Source organism: Perognathus longimembris, chromosome 8 (assembly GCF_023159225.1).
Source record: "Perognathus longimembris pacificus isolate PPM17 chromosome 8, ASM2315922v1, whole genome shotgun sequence".
Taxonomy (NCBI): Eukaryota; Metazoa; Chordata; class Mammalia; order Rodentia; family Heteromyidae; genus Perognathus; species Perognathus longimembris.
This window is the reverse complement of record NC_063168.1, coordinates 11614735-11634661: the sequence shown is the minus strand read 5'-3', so window position 1 is coordinate 11634661 and position 19927 is coordinate 11614735. Positions and strand designations below refer to the sequence as shown.

Here is a 19927-nt window from a genome sequence, read left to right as displayed (position 1 = left end):
CACCGTCAATTACTCTCCACATTCTTAGTCCTTCCTCCCTCTGATATCAACAGAGCCTATTTTATTTGTCTGTCATTCATTTCTTTAGTATATACTAATTGTATCAAGGGCTTTCACCATTGTATTTCACTTGTGCATATTTTCTTTTCATTTCATTTTGCTGGTCTTGGGCTTTGAATCTGGGAATGGCCACTGTCCCTAAGATATTTTGCTCAATGCTATTCCCCTACTACTTGTGTCACAGATCCACTTCCAGCTTTTTTTTGTGATTGGAGATAAATGTCTCACAGACTTTCCTTCCCAGGCTGGCTTTGAACCATAATCCTCAAATCTCATCTTCCTGAGTAGGTAGAATTCAAGGCATGAGCTACCAGTTCCTCTTTTTCTAACTCTACTCATGTAGGAGATGAGGAGACACAATGTGGTCTAGGATGCCCACAGCCCACTTCTCTTGAGTAATGGTGTTGCTCGGGCCGGGGTGGGGCGGGGGCAGTAAAAGAAGGGAGGGTTGGAAGTGGGAATCTCAGGAATCAGGCAAGAACAGCATGAGAAGCATTTGTTCACTGTCTGCCCTTTGAATGTGGTTCTTTATACTGACGATAAAAATAAATGAATACAATGTTCTACCATAGCTCAGGACTTGAAGGCATTTCATCTTCTGTCCCCCAGAGGGAGCTGTGGCACCTTAAATCTCTTGGCCACAGGGATTTGGTGGGATATGAGATGTCACAGTAGAAGCTAGTTGTCTTGAGGTGCAGTGACAAGGAGCATTCCTAAGTATGTGAGAACTTACTTTTGGAGATAGTATTTTCCCTGATGGACATCTACAAAGTCTGCTTTGGATGTATTGGGTGCATGTGTTATTATTAAAATAGAAAAGAGACTACATAGTGCACTGTCTTCTTATTCTATCCAGACAGGAAGCTGTTCCATGTATTAGCATGGACATGTCTCACCATTTTTGGTAGTTATATACCAAGAATTTTATTGATTATGCTGCATAAATCTATGTTTTAAAGTTGACTATATTATTTGAAAAGAAACTATGGTACATGATATAAATTACATAATACATTAAGAAGTTTTGCTAAATATTACTGAAAATGAGGCTTTTAAGTTCATTGCCAGACACCTGTCAGGCATACGTTTATATTTCCAGGAGTAATAGCCCCTTTCTCTCCCTTTTCATTATTTATCCTAAGATTTCACTGCCCATGCACTAATCTTTCACACTCTGATACTTAGCAAGGGCTCCTCAGGTCCAACAAATGGGCGCTTAGAAGTTTAACAGACTTTCTACGACCAAGAGTCTGAGAGCATCTTACAGGTGAACAGCAACAAAATGGTGTCACAACCGCAACTCCTCAGCTCCCAGCTGCTCTGTGTCTCACATGAGTGTGTACACAGCCATGTATTTCTAATACTGCAAAGACTATTGTAGTACATTGACAATATCTTATATCTTTAAATATGTAGAAAAAATTTCATCTGAACTTTTTAAATGTTTGTGAATAAATGAAAGCTACAGATAGATAACTAGAGAGCTAGAAAGAAAGAAAAAGTAGATAGATTTCTCAGGTTTTAATGTCATAGGATACTAATTTATTCTTGTGATTGAAATACTTCATTTTGATAATATAACAATTTATTATCTAACATATTTATGTGACTCATAGGATTATGAAGATTTGATTGAGAGGAATCTTTTGTAATTCTTCACTTTCTCTGTTGTGTGGGGTAACTCTGTGTTCTCCATGTTACAGTTCGTACTTGTTAATTTCAAACAGCACAAGGGCATGGTGACTGTGATCAATAAGTACTGGACACTCGAATGGGCATGGTACACTGTAGCCTCCTGTGCAACCCTTGCAGTTTCAGAGAAAAAAACTTGTGAGAATTATCCTCCTCAATCTGAAAATAGTTCATATGGCAAATAAAACATGTTGGTAAAAGAACATTGTACTGGGGCTGGGATGTAGCCGAGTGGCAAATCACTTGCCAAGCATTGCAACCTCCTGAGTTTGATCCCCAGTACCAGAAAAGTTAAAAGAACACTGTTTTGGTACGAATTATGAGTCCATTGACTATGTCATAAACAGGTGGTGTTAATAATTACTCACATAAAACTTCACCTAAAAACAGAATATGCAATGCTTTCTAAATCAAGGTGCTAAAAAGTAAAACTAACAAAGTGAAAATTATGAATATATGCTTGTTCCTGAATAGAATATTTGAAATAGACACCTCAGACTAGAAATGTTCAAATGGTGCTAACTTTTACAAAGATCCATCTGTATCAGTGGCCTGGGTGCTCTACTAAGTATCCAGGACAAAGTGGCAGGCAAGGAGGATCAGTCTGGTCCCAGGAACCAGGACGACCTCATTCCTTTGGCTGAATAACTCCTTGCAAAAGAAGAAGTCTCCACAATGGTGCATGAACTGTAACTGAGGCACTATGGAGACATAAAGTAGCAGCCAGTCCCCCTGAATTGCACAGCACCTGAATTTCACCCAGACTCTGAGAGTCAGAAAAGCCATGCATATGGAAGCAGCACCACCCCAAGCAGGGATGATTTTGTTGAGGGCTGTATCACTGTGGGAGAAATCTCTCCAGCTTACATGCAGTAAAAAACCCCCCAATCTCCTCAGCCTTCACCCTGGCCATTATGACTGTGAAATCTGTTCCTAACCCACTGCCAATGAACCTGTCTGGGAGCCCCCAAAATCTCAGTGGGAACTCCCACAGATCAGTTGCAGGGAGGCAGGCCTGGCTTTGCAGGTTTCTGGCTTCTGTACCATTCCAAATAGGTGTCTCCATTGCCATGCATGAAGCTCTGACTAGATCTGCAAGAAATGGAGGCTGGCTCTCCAGGGAGGATGAGCAGGGAGAGTGGAGTCTGGGTCATCACAGTAATCCCACTGGATCCTGACATGAGAGAAAATGACAATGTTATGTACGAGTAGTATGTGGAATTTAAATATCTCCCTTTGGGCATTTTTAGGCTTTATAATTTCAGGTGATATTCATTTAAGCAAAAAATGTTCAATTTTTTAAAAAAAAATTAGCATTGCAAAGGCACAATTAAAAAAAGAAAGCCTGTAGACTTCATGCAATCTCTTTCTGTGCAAGAGTCTTCCATTAGAAAAACAAACAAGAAACTCCCTGGAGAATCCTCCTGCCCCTTACAGGTCTGAACATCTCAGGGTCATCCTGGAGCATGAGCATGCACACATGACATGCAGACAGAGGGTAGGATTGCTTCTGTGAGCCAAATTGCAGAGAATCATCACATGGTTCCCCGAGAAATTCATACTCTTTGTCTGGGAGAGATTGGCTGTGACTACCATGCAAACTGCAGAACAAAGCTCATACTAAATGAAACAGGAAGAAGGTAGCTGCCTGCTATGTGGGTGAGAAAGTCACCTGGTAAATTACATGAGATGAATTCATAGAGCGCAAAGAGGGATCTCAAGAGGCACCTGCTGGAGTGGGTTGAACGCAGCCAGGCTCCAAGGATAGCACCTGAAATTCCTAGGATCCGTGCTCCAGGGCTGGCTTCAGCAAAGTGTAGACATGAGGCTTGTGAATTTCAAGTCCACACAGACTTCAGGCACCAGAATACACAGGACAGTTTGGAATGTTTGTCTCAAATCAGAGCTGAGGGCAGGCTAACCATGCCCTGGGTTGTGAAGGAAGGAGCTGCATGGCTGAGAGAAGAGGCTGAGGACCAGGGGGAAGGGAGAGAAGGAGAACAGCAGACTTCTCCATGGATCTCCCTGGAAGAAGGAAGTGCACTTGGGAAGGCAAGGGCTTTTATAGTGTGGACCATGAACCCCAATGAGATCTGGCACCAAAATGAAAGCCTGAGAGACCCAGACTTCAGAGCAGGGCTAAAATCCACTGGAGTCTGTTCCTATCAGAACAGAGAGGAACAGTCCACAAATGAAGGAACACAGAAGTTATATGTGTATTATTTACGTGTTGTACTTTACCTATTAAAAGAATATGTTAATAAACATAATTTTAATGGTTAAACTCATCATTTGAAATCCTGACACTGTTAAAGAACTCTGGGGTACAATAGACAGTCACCAGTGGCCCTTCCTCGCTCTTAGCCTGAGTGTCATGAAGTTCAGAACCCCGGCGGTGCCCTTGAGGACAAGCAGTGATTTGCTCACTGCAGAGGACTCTGGGGACCTTCTGGGAACAGCAGTGAGACTACAGCCCCCTCCGACCTCCCACGACTGGACGTGGTAGGTGCACACTTTCCCTTCTGGGTGTGCATCTGGTGGGCCCGCCCTCCTTCCCTCACCTTTATGACCTGCACTTACTGACTTCACTACAAGAATCCTGGTGGAAGGGTCAGCCTTGTCATGTGTGACTACACTTTACAAAGTAAAATAGGAAATGGTCAAAAACTCAAATATGGGCAGGCATGACCCCCCCCCCCACACACACACACACAATGTTATGGTCCTACATTCCTTGTATGACATGGAAACTTGCACTGAGCCCCCCTTCAGGCTCCTGTTTACAAGGCGAAACAGGCAGCATCTCCCCTCCTTTCCCTGAATGAGACATCTTGCCTTCTAACCAGGACACTGTTAACCTTCTTGCTGACCACCCACGTGCTGGGAAGCAGGGAGGAAAGCAGGACATGAGGTCCACAAGAATTGTTCACTGACATCAAATTGGGAAGACAAAAGTCAATACTGGTCAAGCAGGCTATTTAGTGCATGGTGTTCTCTGCAGATAACCAAACAGGACTCACAAGGACACACTCATGCTCCATGCAGACACACTGGGGCTGCTGGAGCCTGAGTCATCCTTTTTTTCTTTTTCTCTTTGCTTCTTTTTACAAGGTCAAAGTTTGGTGTGTTAGTTCGCCTTGTCTACCATAAGGAACAAAAATAGCTGAAGCAGACTTTACTAATCGACTAGAATTTATTTTTTTACCAAAGTTCTGGAGGTTGGGGAAATGCAAGAGCTGACTGCCCTGAGGGCTTGATGTTGGAGAGGAGAGCTAGAGGCAGAGCGTCTTGCGATTTTTTTCCTCTAATGACACAAGTGATATGGAGTTTTCTCTTCCCTATTCTACCTCCTTTAAAAATTTATCTTTAAGTAATTGTACAAAGGAGTTGCCATCCAACAGGTTATGAATATAATGCATCATGTTCAATATCACCCCTTTTATAGTTCTCTCCCATCCTTCCCAAACAGCCACTTTCCTCAATTTTCTTAAGTTTTAAGATGTGTATTAGATTTTATGACTGCATTCTTCCTCTTCCTTCTTAACCTTCATTTCCTTGATCAGGTCACTTTTCCATATATACACACAGAGGAGGACACAACTCCTTCTCTTAGAGATGGCTTTGGTGCCATAGAGAAGGCAGGGGTAGAGGCAATGTCACGCTTCCAGACTCAGAAACAACAAGGACAGAGGCTTTTCCCCAAATCCATCTGCTAGGAGGTACTCCCTAAATGTGAGTTTGTGTTTGGGGCTGTTCTCTGTTCAGGGTTCCTGTGGGTGTCGCTAGTGACAGCAGAACCTCCTATTTCTCTGCTATTTCTCAGATAGGCAGCTCTGTGTGAGCAGTGTGGTGAGTGCCCTCTAATGGTCATACTGTAGAATTGCATCTTGTAAGTTTACAGAAGCTAGATGTTATTATTCCTCCCTTCTTCTTCTTCCATTTTTTTCTACATTTCCTTTAGCATATATTCCTTATCCAAAGGAGTCTTATTACTGAACTTTCACGAATACATGTAATTTATTTGCTCATTCTTTCCACCCATACTTTATTCTCTTACAATCCTTTGATGACTCTTATACTGATTACATCCATATATTGCACTTCAGCTACATCCACCACCAAACTCTCCTGTCCTTATCCCCCCCCCCCATTACTGGTTTCCCTCCCCAGACACAAACACAGTTCCTCTATACATTTATCTCAGTCTCTCTGTCCTTCCTCATCTCTCTCATTCTCTCCCTCCCTCTCCCTATCCCTCCCCTCACACCTGCATGCACACACAAAAGTGTACACACATGCTTATCCACGTACTGTGTCTCCAGTGTTGTTTCCAAGTACATGTACCAAGAGTTAAATAGATGTCTTTCTTTAGCTGGAACACCAAGAGATCAATTAATATTTTTAGGGATAGAGAACATTTGTTTTTGCCAAGAAAAATTTTGTTATTTTTTATGCAATTAGTTATTTAATAATAGTTGTTTATTGTTTATTATGTTTAAGTGGTTGTACAAAGGATTTTCCATTTGGCAAGAAGTTGTTGAATGCAATGTATCTTTTTAATTGTTATTATAGAGTTGATCTACAGAGGGGTTACATTTGCATGAATCAGGTAATAAGTAATGAGTATAATTTTTTGAACCATGTCTCCCTTTCTGTCACTGTCTCCCAGTGGGAAAGCCATACCATCCCCTCCCATAAAATATCCAGTTCATTTTCCACATAGCATCCAGTGAGTATCACTGTTGTATTTGCTCATCTTTGTTAGACCTTTTATATGCCCTCCATCGCACTCCCAAATACAAACAAATCAAAAGGAAAAGAAAACCAAAATAGCCACATATAGCTTGATCACTGTCACCTCTTTCAACATTCTCATCATTCTTTGGTCAAACAAAATGATCACTCGCTGTGAGTTAGCCTTGGACAGTGACCAGAGTCCACCAGAAGCATGCATGTTTGAACTGTCACGTATCAAATTATGTTCTACTGCATGTTCCCTACCTCTATAAATTAGGTCACTGTCTTCCAACAAAATGTTGTGCAATGACAATGCCCATGTCTGAGCTGCCTAACATAGTGGTCATCAGTCACATATGGCTATTAAGTGGTTGAAATGTAATGAATGCAAAGGAAATGAGTAATTTCTAATTAGTGTAAAATTAAAATGTAAGCACACATGTGCTGCTGGTGTTTATTATGAGAGACAGCACATTTTATCAAGAATATTCATGAACGTTATGACGACAATCAGGCTGATGATTATTAGCTTAGTCTGTTCCACAGCCCTGGGGGCTCCAGGCTGCCGCTGGTGAGAGTGACATCATTGTCTCATGCACTGTCACTCAGCTGTGAGGGGAACCTGGGCCTTCACATGGAAACTCACTAAATACATTGCTCAGGTTTCCATTTTTCTCTTTGAACCACTTTAGGTAGGTTTTCTAACCTTGTCATCTATTTTAAAATTTGTGCCAGCACCGGGGCTCTCCTTTAGCTTTTTCACTCAAGGTTGGTGCTCAACCACTTGAGCCAGAGCTTCACTACTGGCTTTTGGATGGTTGATTGGTGATAACAGTCTTATATTCTGGTGGCATACACTTGTAACCATAGCTATTCAAGAGGCTGAGAACTGACAATTGTGGTTTGAAATCAGCTTAGTCAGGAAAGTCCATGAAACTCCCAAGTGAAATTGGAGCTGTGGTTTAGGTGGTAAAGTGTCTTGACTAAAAAAGCTCAGGGACAGCACCCAGGCCCTAAATTCAGTCCTCAGGACTAGCAGACACACACATACACACACACACACACACACACACACACACACACACACAGAGTCTCGTTTTTTGTATTTTTTTTTGCCTGAGGTTGTTGTTGGCTTTGACTACAATCTACAGATCTTAGCCTCCCAGTCGCTAGGATTGCAGGTATAAGCTACTTGTTCCCAGCTAACTTTGAAAAGTTTTGTAGATACTGCAGGTGTTAATGATTCTTGCAGCATGAAAGAAATCTCAGATCTTACAAATGTAGGCTTTTATTGAAGGAAGCATTCCAAATATGTTTACTTTGAGAACTATGTTCTTTATCAAATTTGCACTCAGTTTCATATTTTTGCTCTTTCCATAGGTTTTCTGAATCTCCTGAGTTTTAGTATTTTATTTTTGCTTTTTTTTGTCATGATATTTTCTAATATGCCTTTTGATTTCTTCTTAGACCAACTTCCTAGGCCAGCACTCTACCACTAAGCCACATTCCCAGCCTTCTTAGACCAACTTAAAAAAATCCATTTAGTGACACTGTACAAAAATGTAGACTTTACTTAACTTACGTAACTGTAACCCCTCTGTACATAACATTTACAAAAGCAGTAAAAATATTAAATACATGTCATAACATTTCCCATCATATTTGTAAAAATTTCAGATTTCCTTTTGCTAGTGATTTGCAATTTCATCCTTTTTCATCAGTAAAAACAAGCTGAGTAATTTGGTTTTAAATTCAATGACTTTTTTGAATGAGCACACATAATTATTGATACAAAAAGAATTTTGCATGAGAAAAAAATATATCATGTAGTTGGTGGTGCCATGTACTTTATGCCTTGAAGGCTTAATTAGTTTGTACTTTCAAAGAAAGATTGAAACAGTTTCATTACTGATCTTCTACCTATATTCTATGTTATTGGAAATAGCCTAGTAGAATATTCTACTATTTTTCTAAATGTATTTCTCCCCCTCTGTCACTTGCTACTAAAACTTATTCAGCAGGGTAACTTAACACAGAGGGAAGAAGAGGCTCCAGGTTGTTTGGGGCGAGTTGTGGTTCCTGTTTTTGCGTGAGGGGTGCCCGCGCTTGTGAGGGAGGATTCTCAGGACCCTTTCTCAAGTCCGCAGCCATTTCCACCTGAGGCAAGTCTGTGTTCCTCGTGTCCTGTGGGCTTTGCAGCTGCTGACATTACATTGAGCATCTCAGCCTAACTTGGGAGTTTGTCTTTGGGGCTGTGGCGCTGTTCAGGGCTCCAGTAAGGGTCCAACGCAGAGATGTGTGCAGGGTCCTCACGCTTCATATGGGGGATGGTATACATATGTATTCTAAAGTGTTGTGTCGCCAAATCCTTTTGGTATATTTGCTTTGCTTTTATGTTTTTCTCCTCAGGCATACAATAATGGTACTGAAAACAAAATTTCTTTAGTTGGAATTGAAGTGTTATAACATGAATTATGATAACGTCAGCCGCTGAATGAGCCACATTTTTCCCCTGCTGCCTGTGCCACGCCATGACCACTGCCCCAGTGTTCCTGAAGAGAACAGAGGCACTCACGGAACACAGAGCTCCACTGTGACTCATTATGACTTCTAAAGCTTCCTGCTCTGACAATCACTAGAAAAGCTCCATGCTGCTCCCCAAAGAAACAACATGTGACAGCTGGGCCACCTCAAGCAGGGAGGTTTTTGTTCGGGGCTGTGTCACTGTGGGAGGTTCATGTGTATATTGAAAGCAGTAATAAACCCCAACATCCTCAGCCTCCACCCTGCTGATGGTCAGTGTGAAATCCGTGCCTGACCCACTGCCACGGAACCTGTCTGGGACCCCAGAGCCTCGTTGGGAAACCAAATAGATCAGGCGCTTTGGAGCCTTGCCTGGCTTCTGCAGGAACCAATACAAATATGTGTATCCATCACTATGCAGGAGGCTCTGACTAGACCTGCAGGAGATGGAGGCCGGCTCTCCCAGGGTGACAGGCAGGGAGAGTGGAGTCTGGGTCAAAATAGCATCCCCTTGGGATCCTAAAACAAGGAGAGAAGAGGACAGGGTTAAGAAGAATCAAGAGTCATGGTCATGACCATCTTTTCTTATGTATATCAGGCTATAAATGAATATGATTTTGTTTTATGCACCAGAAAATTCATTAAAACACACACATGCACACCCACACACACCCACACACACACATTTGATGCAGTGAACCACAAGTAGGTTCTAGAATTTTCCAGCCCCTTCCCACTATCCAGTCCTAAGCAGAGCACAGGACATTTTTCCTACTGGAATCTTCCTCACTCACAGATACATGCATTACATGTCCATCCAGGGGGGCAGATCTGCACATCTCACGAGTAGACAAAACACACATGGGGAGCAGTGGGCTCAAGAGCTCAGCCCCTCCCCCTCCCCTTCCTCCTCTCTAGTGTGTTCTGACCTGGGATCCAGAGCATGAGCAGCCCCAGGAGCTGAGCAGGGCACCTCATGGTGAGAGGGAGCAGTCCTGGTCAGTGCAGGCAGCTGAGAGCTGAGCTGTTATGCTGGACTTGCAGGGAAGCTCCTCCCTAGGGAGCAATATGCAAATGTCCTGCCGGGTGTAGTGGTGAGAGACAAACTGTCAGTGAGGTGGAAAGAGACACCAAATGTGTTCCTTCTTGTGGCCAAGTGGGTAGAAGCCCTTTTTAGATTTCCTGTCTTGTAGGTCCAAACTTAAACAGACCTACTACAGTGATATAACAGTCATTTCCATAACATGGAGTTCATTTCACTTAGCATCATATTATGCATTCATAAGGGCATAGCTATTAGGCTCTTGTGATCCTCTGCTGTGACTAGCCTAAACCTGTGCTCACTGTTGTAATGACTTTCAACATGCCATGTGAAACTGTAGCTTCTGTCGTTGATGATCCTCTTGTATCCCCTTCCTGTGGTTGTACCCACACTATCACTGTACCATATCTGAGTACACTGGAAACTGTATATACTGGTATTAGAACTATGGAAGTGAAAGGGCATATTAAAATTGAGAGACAAAGGATAAAAAGACAAACAACTCCAAAAGCAATACTTACAAAACCATTTGGTGTAAACCAACTGAACAATTCATGGGGGAATGAGGGGGAGGGGGAGGGGGAGGGAGGATGAGGGAGGAGGTAACAAACAGTACAAGAAATGTATCCAAGGCCTAACATATGATACTGTAACCTCTCTCTGTACAGTACTTTGACAGTAAATAAGAAAAAATATAAAAGGACATACTAGATACAACTAGAACGATATCAATCACCTTCCTGGCTGTCATTCTTTAACTTGTCATAATGTTCTCGAGTGTTTGTAGGAATAATCTAAGACTAAGGCTAAATGAGATAGTGAGAGGTTGCCTTCTATTAGCAGGTAGTAGCCTCCGAATTGGAATTCTACCACCATGTCTGGCATTCAAAGACCTCAAAATGTTCTGTGCCAATGCTCCCTAGGTAGCAATGGAGACTTCCATGTCACTGGACTTCGGGGCCCTAAAGACTCAGTTAGACTTTCTTGTGCTATACTTTCTACTTGGATACTGTTTACGAGGCATGATAGAAGCAAACTCCTCCTAAATTTAAAAACTGGAGGAAAGAGAAAGGAGAGATGAGGGAAGTTCATCAATTAAAATCTACAGGCCCAAAGACTGAAAGTTTGACAAAGCATTCCTGAAAATTTGGTGAAAATTTAAACCTGAGTAGCCAGCAACTCATAATTTAGAAATTATAGTGACCATGAAATTTCTAGACTATTAATCCCAATCAATCCATTAACAACAAATACTTGAGCCCCACCTCCACTTGCAGATTTTTTTGGAGATTATTAATTGAAGATAAGGGTCACAATGATCTGTCCCAAGATGATTGAGAAATACAAAAATGTCATCTTCCTGTGGCTGCCATGATCAGTCTCCTTTCTTTGTCCTTCTCTATGTCTGTATTTGGGATTCGGGGGTGAGTACCCAGACCTAATGTGGGACTCTGCACTTTTAGGTGGGGATGAAAAATCTGGTCGCAGAATGATCTGTGTCGTGCACAGGAGATGTGCTTCTGATTCTGTTAGACTGAGAAACGGGGAGACACAAGCTAAGTTCAAAGTTTGGGAAACCTTGTGTCCATTGTGTTGATATTTCAAATTGATTGATATATCCAAGCTGAAATATAAATTATCCTGATTGGACTTGCACAGAGACCTTCATGTGTAGTCATTATTGTTTCTTTTCTCTGTAACTCACAGTTCTTTTCAATAGTACTGAAGTTTAAACTAAGGGCCTTAGGTTTGCGGGGCCAGCACTCTATCCACTGAGCCACACTTCCAAATGCCTTTGCTTAATTCATTGCTCAGACGTCATCTGGCATATCTGACAACAGGGCCAGCCCTGGACTGAGTCCTTGTACCACTTCCTCCTGTGTATCTGACATGACAGGCATGCATCACCATGCCTGGACTCCTCATCTTCTTCTTCTTTGTTTTGTTGTCATCTTATGGCAGTGGCCATGACGTGTGTCCTTGACATGTGAAACTTTAAAAGCATAAACTGACATGTGTCTCACCCAAATTAATTGGCATTGAAATTTTCTTGAACCCAACATTGAAATAAATATGGAGGAAATTTGGGGAACCAAGGTGAAAATCTTATCAATAAGTTGCTGTCGAGAACCCAAAGAAACAAACACTAAAACTAAGTAGCCAAGCAAACAGTTACCCATTATGAAGTAACTGTCAAGATCCAAAAATCACAGTGATCTCAGGCTCTCTGCCACTTGGCAGTGTGAAAACCAGGTCTGTGTGGACTCTGCTTGTGGAGAGGACCGCAAAGCTCCAGCAGCCCGGGAAGATGGAGCTCCCAGGGCCATCAGCACTGTTGCTGACCCTGTCCAGCACTCCACACACACTGTACAGCACTCCTACCCCTCAAAGTGCCAAACCCAAGGAAAATAACTTGTTGGATTTATAACTGAATCTATTACAGTATGTGCTATCATAGAATAGGTAATTGTATAAAAATGAAAAATAATTTATACATTGAATTCTCATTTATATTATAACTAAACTGTGCTGATGAAAAGCGCTTGATATTTCATAAAAACATTGAATAAAAAGGATTATTTTAAGTGGACGATAGGTACTGCACTAGTATGATGATCAGAATTAACCTTTATGCATTACTTTTGGGAATGACATGATGATTATCATTTCTTCAGTTGATTTCATTTCTTTATTTTCAATTTGGAGTAATTATGTAATCTAATCCAGGCTTAATAAGCTGCAAACTGTGCATCATAACTAATTCAGTATATAAGGGTTTCCATTTTACATTAGGATACTGTAGACTTGTGAAAGCATTGTGGATGAAAATTTAAAAACTTAAGAAATTCAAACATCATTTTCTGATGACATCAGAATGTTGTAGATGAATCGAAGATCTTATGAAAGTAATTTCAGAAAACATAAATCGAACCCGTCTTTTCAGGTGATTTGATATTCTGTTATTTAGATACCTTTGAATTTTAAGTGAACATCTACATTCTGGATGACAACAGGCGGAGAGAATTTCCTGGTGTACAGTGAGCCCCACGTGCTTTGGCAGTTGCAAGAACTGATCCATCAGATGGGCTTGGTCAGAGCCCCGGACAACAGCAGCTTAGGACATCTTTGAGGTCTTGTCTGTACCCCAAGACCAAGTAGCTGAAAAATGTGTTAATTTAAATCTTTAAGAATTTTGTTCCCCACCCCATAGCACTGCACTGGTTACCTTTACGTGTGAACGAGACCTAGTCCTAGGGCTATCACTGTGTCTCCTCCTGATCTACCAGCCCCAGAATTCCTTTGTAGTTCTTTTGATTTTTGCTTTTGCTACACTGTCTCTGCCGGATGAGCTTATTCTCTCAAGCCATGACCAGATACAGAATGGGCAGAAGCAAGTTTGGGGATGTCAAGGGTGCTCTACTGGGTTAATTAGAAATCCATTTGGACAGGTTTCCTTACTATTAAGTAAATGCAGACTTATATTTCCACATATTGATCTGTTCAAAGAGCTTGCTGTGGCATTGAGAAATGACCTTGAAGTCTAGGCCATGACTCCTTGAACTCTGATTCCTCCCATGAGATGATGATTCAAGCTCCATCACAACTCTACCAACATCTCCAGCCAACATGTATGTGAGCCAGAGGCTGGGTAGTGTATCAACTGCTGACTTCAACCATGTGACCTTCATTTGTCTTTATCTCTCCTCTAGTCAGAGTCCTCACATTGTTCTTTATTCTGGGTGTGGTGGAATCCATTTTTCTAACTTTGATTCATTCCAATTCAGATTGGTTTTCTTATAATACTCCAGCTTTGGAGTCAGATTATGTCCATATTATTAATTGATTGATTGATTGATTGATTGCTGATGCTGGGGCTTGAACTCAGTTCTTCAGCTTTCATGTTCAAGGATGACATTGCACTACTACACAACTCTGTTCTGGCTTTTGTTCATTAATCAGAGGTAAGAGTCTCACAGACTTCAGTGCCTGGGCTGGATTTGAACCATGATCTTTAGTTCCCACCTTCCAGAGTAGATAGTATTACGGGCATGAACCATTTATTGGAGCTTTGTTAGTTTTTAGTAATTGTACAAGGGGTTACAGTCAACATGTCTGATCATAATAAGTATATTTCATCTTGATCAATGTCACAATTTTTACCATTCCATCCCATCTCTTTCAATCCCTCCTGCTCCTTTAGTTTTCCTAGTTCCATTTTCACATAACTATTTTCAATATTATGACTACATTCACCCACTATTCCTCTGTCCATTTTTCTGTCCCTTTCTCCTTGACCTTGCTCCCCTTGACCACACAGGTTTAGGATCCTAGTCCTTGTCTTGCGAAACTTTATGTGTGTTGCTCAGAGGAGTCGAGTGTCCAGTTCTGATCATTGTCAAGAACATATGCAGATGAGTTGTATTTTTGTTTTCCAGGTGCTGTTGGTTTACATAGCCTAACACTGGTGGGCTGCTTGGATTCCTGTACCTTGGACTGCAGTTTGTTGGAGGAACTGTTTTCTGACACCTTCAGGTGAATGGTGAGAATGTGGGGAGCGTGTTAGCACCCCACATGCTCCATGTGTTCAGTGGACTCTGTCGTCATGCAGCCCAGAATGAAGAGACGAGGAGAAAGCTGCTGTAAACTTGTTCCAGGGCTCACGTTTTGGATATGGGAAATGAGTTGGGCACAGTTACACTAACCATCCACTGGGCGATACAATCACAATGAGCTGATCAGTTGAGAATGCTTTAGACCAGAACTTGCAACAAGATGTCTGTAGGTTATGACTTCAGTGACCCCTAGTGTTTTACTGATGTGATGTAAAAATCAGATGACCCTAAATAGAGTGAAAATGAAAAGTTACTATGCTACAGTTTAGATCCTCTTTATTATAGGGAATGTTATATGAGGTTCATTTTAGTCTGAGGTAAATTTGCTTTGAAAATAAAGAAGTCAAAATCATCCACTGGAGCAAAGATAACCTCTTCTACAAACCGTTAAGAAAACATGGAGGGCTGGGGATATGGCCTAGTGGCAAGAGTGCCTGCCTCATATACATGAGGCCCTGGGTTCGATTCCCCAGCACCACATATACAGAAAATGGCCAGAAGTGGCGCTGTAGCTCAAGTGGCAGAGTGCTAGCCTTGAGCAAAAACAGAAGCCAGGGACAGTGCTCAGGCCCTGAGTCCAAGCCCCAGAACTGGCCAAAAAAAAAAGAAAACATGGAAATCAAAGCCAGAAGATTGAAACAAGATTGTTATCTTACAACAGGAGCAAAACAAAGTACAAACTGCACCTTGTATCTTAACTAAGAGCTTAAATTTTAAATTCCTGCAGGAAAAATAGAGGAATCACAGGAATATATAAAGACAAGCAATTATTTTTGGGAACAAGACTGCAATGGCCCAGGAAATAAGGACAAAAGCATTCCATCACATTAAGAGGCATTTGTGCATCCAAGGACAAAGAATTCTTAAAATAAAAATCTTGGCTGTTTTCTCTTTGGAGTGTTTTATTTTTCTTACATCTCACAGAGATTCCTCAGCCAGGCCCTGGTAGCTCAGGTCTGTAATCCTAGTTACTCGGGGGTTTGAGCACTGAGTATCTTGGTTTGATACCAGCCCAAGGTCAAAAAGTGCAAGAGATTTTATCTCCCAAAGACCAGAAAACAGCAGGTACTGGAAGTGTTGCTCAAAGTGATACAACAGCTACTTTGAGAGAAAAAGCGAAGCATGACTATGAGGCATTGAGTCTAAGTCCCAGTAATGGCAACAATAAATGTTACCATTGCCTAAGGGAAATTTCATGTGAAAATTTACATATAAATTGTAGATTTCTTCATTTTTCTGTTTACATTAAGACTTGATGAAATTACTTTCATGTTTTTCTGATTACATAGGATATTAAAAGACATAGCTCAAACTTGAATCTCTGTATTAAATCAATACTAACTAGATTTTCAGGCAGCTGAGAACTTGCAGGATTGCATTTCAAAATCAACCGAAGCAGAAAATAATGTGAGACTCCATTTCCAAAAGAACAAGCAAAAAGAAGACAAGATGGAGGCATGGTTCAAGTAGTAGATTGCCAGCTGAGCAAGCAAGTCCAGCGTCTCACTTGTGCTTCTCTGGGAGGTGTCCATTATGACTTGTCTCACTGGGGGAGGGTAAACATAATACTGTTGACAGTAATAAGTGACAACATCTTCAGGCTGCAGGCTGCTGATGGTGAGAGTCATCTCTGTCCCAGATCCACTGCTTCTGAAGCTGTGGCCACCGAACTGAGCCACAAAGCACAGAATGGTTTCCACCAAAGGTCAGCACACCAGCTGTGCAGCCCAAGTGTCCCTGGTCACTCCAGAGTTCTCATTCAAGCCTATGGGACTCCTTGTTGATAATGGCACACCAGCAATCTCTTCTCTACTATTTCTAGACAGATCATTCATATAGGGTGGGATTTTTCTGCCATCTCGTGGACATACTGTGGAATTGCATCTTAGAGCTTTTCAGCATCTCAGTAATCATGCTCCTTAACTTGAGAAGCTGAGTCTGTTTCATTCAATATTAAGAATAATTCTGTAGCAAACAGAAAATGATGCTTCCTCTCCATAATTCAGAGATCTGCTTTAGGAAAAAGACTAGGAGTCAACAGAAATTGAGAAAAAGACAGTAGTCACAAGACAGGTGAGGGCTGGGTGCTCTGATCCATGGAAGATGCCAATAATGTGGGTATTGGACATGTTCCTGGGTCACTGTGGGCATGTGGAGGGGGAGGGGCTGAGGCCATGCTCTCCTGCTCTGGAGGAGTCAGAAACTCCCCACTGCTCTCACCTCTGAACCTCCCTATGTGGGCGTTCACAGCTACAACTGTGTTCTTAATATCACTTTTGCGGCATCTTGTAATTGTATCCATTTTGTTTGCCTTCTCATTTGCCATAATATTTTCTATTACAACTTGTAGTTTCTTCTTTGATCAAATTTTAAAAAGTAAATTCAAGTGTTTTTTGTCCTTATATGTGTGAGGATTTTAGTTTTCATTCTGAGCTTGTTTAGCAATTTCCTTCCATTTTCATTTCATCCACTTAATTTGCCAAGATTTGAACTAACATGTAGTTTACAATCAAAGCTCACAATAGTGACCACCTTGGGCTACCAACTTTCTATTGTCCAAGATCAGTATAAATTGTAAAAACCCATGCTGAGAGCACCTTTATTTCTATAAGTGTCTAAGGGTAGCTCGATTAGGAGCCCTAGTGTGAGAAATTAAAGTCAGGAGACTCAACATTAATTGATCTAATAAAGTACCCTACTCGGTGGATGAAGTGATGAAGGTGGGAGGATGCAGTCAAAACATTCCACGTGCACAGGTGAGACTGGAACCAGGTAAGTAGAGGGCATGACGGTTGGTTTGAGAAAGATGAGGGAAAGTGAAAAAGGGAGGAGGCATTGATCTAGATCTATTATACTCATAAACTGACATCTGCATATAAACCCCTTTGTACAAAGACTGAAAGATAATGAAAGAAGAAAAGAAAGAAAGACAAACCCACAAGGTGGGGATTAGAGAATCTCTTGAGCGGTGCTTGGAGCCATTGTTAGCATGAGCATCTTGTGCCTTTGCCCAGGGTGAAGGATCCTGTCAGGCAGCCTTCACCTCAGAACAGCTGCATGCTGGGAAATGACAGAGAATCGCCCAATTTTATATTAAGCAGCTCTTCTGACTACCCCTGAACATTAAAGTCTGTGGTTTAGAATAATGCTCTGCATTTAAAAATTTTTTTGAACCGTGTACCTGTGGCTCATGCCTATAACCCTAGCTATTCTGGAAGCTGGAAAATGAGAATGTCAGTTCGAATCCAGTCAAAGGTAAGAAAATCTGTGTGACTTGTACCTCCAAAAAACAACTCACAAAGATCCAGAGAGTGATGCTGTGTCCCAAGTGGTGGATTTCCAGCCTTAAGCTCAAAGTCTCAGCGACTGTGCCCAGGTCCTTGGCTCAAGCCCCAGGACTGACCGCCAAAAATGCCGAAACATCATGTCAGTTCTGTTCTGGTACATGACACCAAATGGTATTGCAACCCAGATTCCTTAGGTATAATCTGATTTCTATCCTATGAGAAGATACAGTGTTATGTCTGTCCTGCTGGTGCTGGGGAAGACGACAGCTTATACAGACTCCCTGACGCCTTCAACTAGAATGATCAGTAACCTGGAACCCCGAGTTGTAGTTGAGAAGCACCATCAGCCGGCAGAGGCAGCAAGAGATGCAGCTGGGGCAGCCCAGCCTCTCACTTCTGCTGCCCTGGGAGGTTTTTGTTATGACTTGTATCACTGTGCGAGGAGCACTATAATACTGCATACAGTAATAAGTGGCAAGATCTTCAGGCTGCAGGCTGCTGATGCTGAGAGTGAACTCTGTCCCAGATCCGCTGCCACTGAACCTCGATGGGACCCCAGATTGCAAAGTGGATGCCCAATAAATCAGAGGCTTAGGTGGTTTCCCTGGTTTCTGCTGATACCAGGCTAAATAATTGCTTATGCCCTGACTGGCCCTGCAAGTCATGGAGACTCTGTCTCCTGGAGATGCAGACAGGGAGGGTGGAGACTGGGTCATCTGGATGTCACACATGGCACCTGATGTGGAAAACACAGAAACAAAACCCACACTTTTAATCATGTTATAAGACAATTTCCTCACATGCCAAGCAGCACTGACCACACCGACCTAAGCAAATTTCCATTGCTCTCCTTACCTGGGAGCCAAAGCAGCAGGAGCCCCAGGAGCTGGGCAGGAGCCTTCATGTCTGCGCTGTGTCTCAGTGACTGGGTCTGACTCCTGCACAGGGTGTGAGCAGCCTTTGAAGAGCTCAGGGCTGTGGGCTGAGCTCTGGCTCATGCAAATCAGCAGAGGCTGAGCACTGCAGGGCAGAGCTGCAGGTCAGTCTCATTTCAGTAACTCCGCACCTGTCCAGGGTTCCCAGGAGTCCTAGATCAAAGCGGAGAAACAGTGTTTTCCCTGCAGAGAACGTGCTTCTCCCTCTAGTTTAAACCATCTGTCCTCTAAATATAGTGTTCTATAGGTCCATTGAGTTCTGTGGACAGACTTTTCTGTGTTCCATAATTCTAATTCTATGTTAATGGCTCTTTGAGGAGACAGGGGTTTTAAAAAAAATACTAGCTGCTGTTTCACACTAAGAATATGAAAAAGGACATGAAGTTAGGAAGAGAGTAGAGGTGGAGGTTAATGAGAGTCTCTAGACCTTGGCACAGTAGTATTGGATTCCAGGACAGATAGAACTTGCTATGGCTTCCAGTCGGGCCTGCTTCATTCCTCTGTAAAGCACACATACGTGTCCAGGATAATGCCTTCTCTGACCTTAAGTACAGTTCTGAGATTCAACTTGACTCTCATTCTGAAGTATTTTCTTGCTAAGTTCAGGCATATGTTTTTAAACAACTTGTGCTAATTTTCTTAAAAAAAAATATAAAGAATTCTGTGCCCACACCTGAGATGGTGCCAACACGCCAAAATATATCTCAAAAAATTTTACTTTGAGTGTCTAAGTGGGAGTGGTTTACAGAGTACTGCCTGACTCCAGAGGACCGCAGACCCTCCGAGTCACTAAAGTCACCTGACTGTGTGCTCCAGTTTCTGAGATCCTACTTTATATGGTTGTAAGCCCACTGTAGGAAACTGGACCTAATCCCCACCTACTGTCAAAACAGCAAGGGAAACTACAGTCTCAAAGGACCATAATTCAAGGATAAACGAACTCTGGAAAAGTGGATTCTTTATGGGACTCTTTCCCTGCCTTTCTTATGGATTCTGCTAGTTTCAGCAATCTGTTCATCTGTGAATGGACAGCCCAAT

At 42.1% G+C, this 19927-nt stretch overlaps 2 gene segments (V, D, J or C); both read right to left on the bottom strand.

Annotated features, from left to right (window-relative positions):
- Nucleotides 1-9124: 9124 nt before the first annotated feature.
- Nucleotides 9125-9997, bottom strand: LOC125355924. The segment is given in 2 exon segments: nucleotides 9125-9531; nucleotides 9942-9997. Coding segments are annotated over 2 exon segments (456 nt in total).
- An 8247-nt stretch (nucleotides 9998-18244) lies between these two features.
- On the bottom strand, nucleotides 18245-18905 carry LOC125355923. The segment is given in 2 exon segments: nucleotides 18245-18690; nucleotides 18810-18905. Coding segments are annotated over 2 exon segments (495 nt in total).
- Between the last annotated feature and the right edge of the window lie 1022 nt (nucleotides 18906-19927).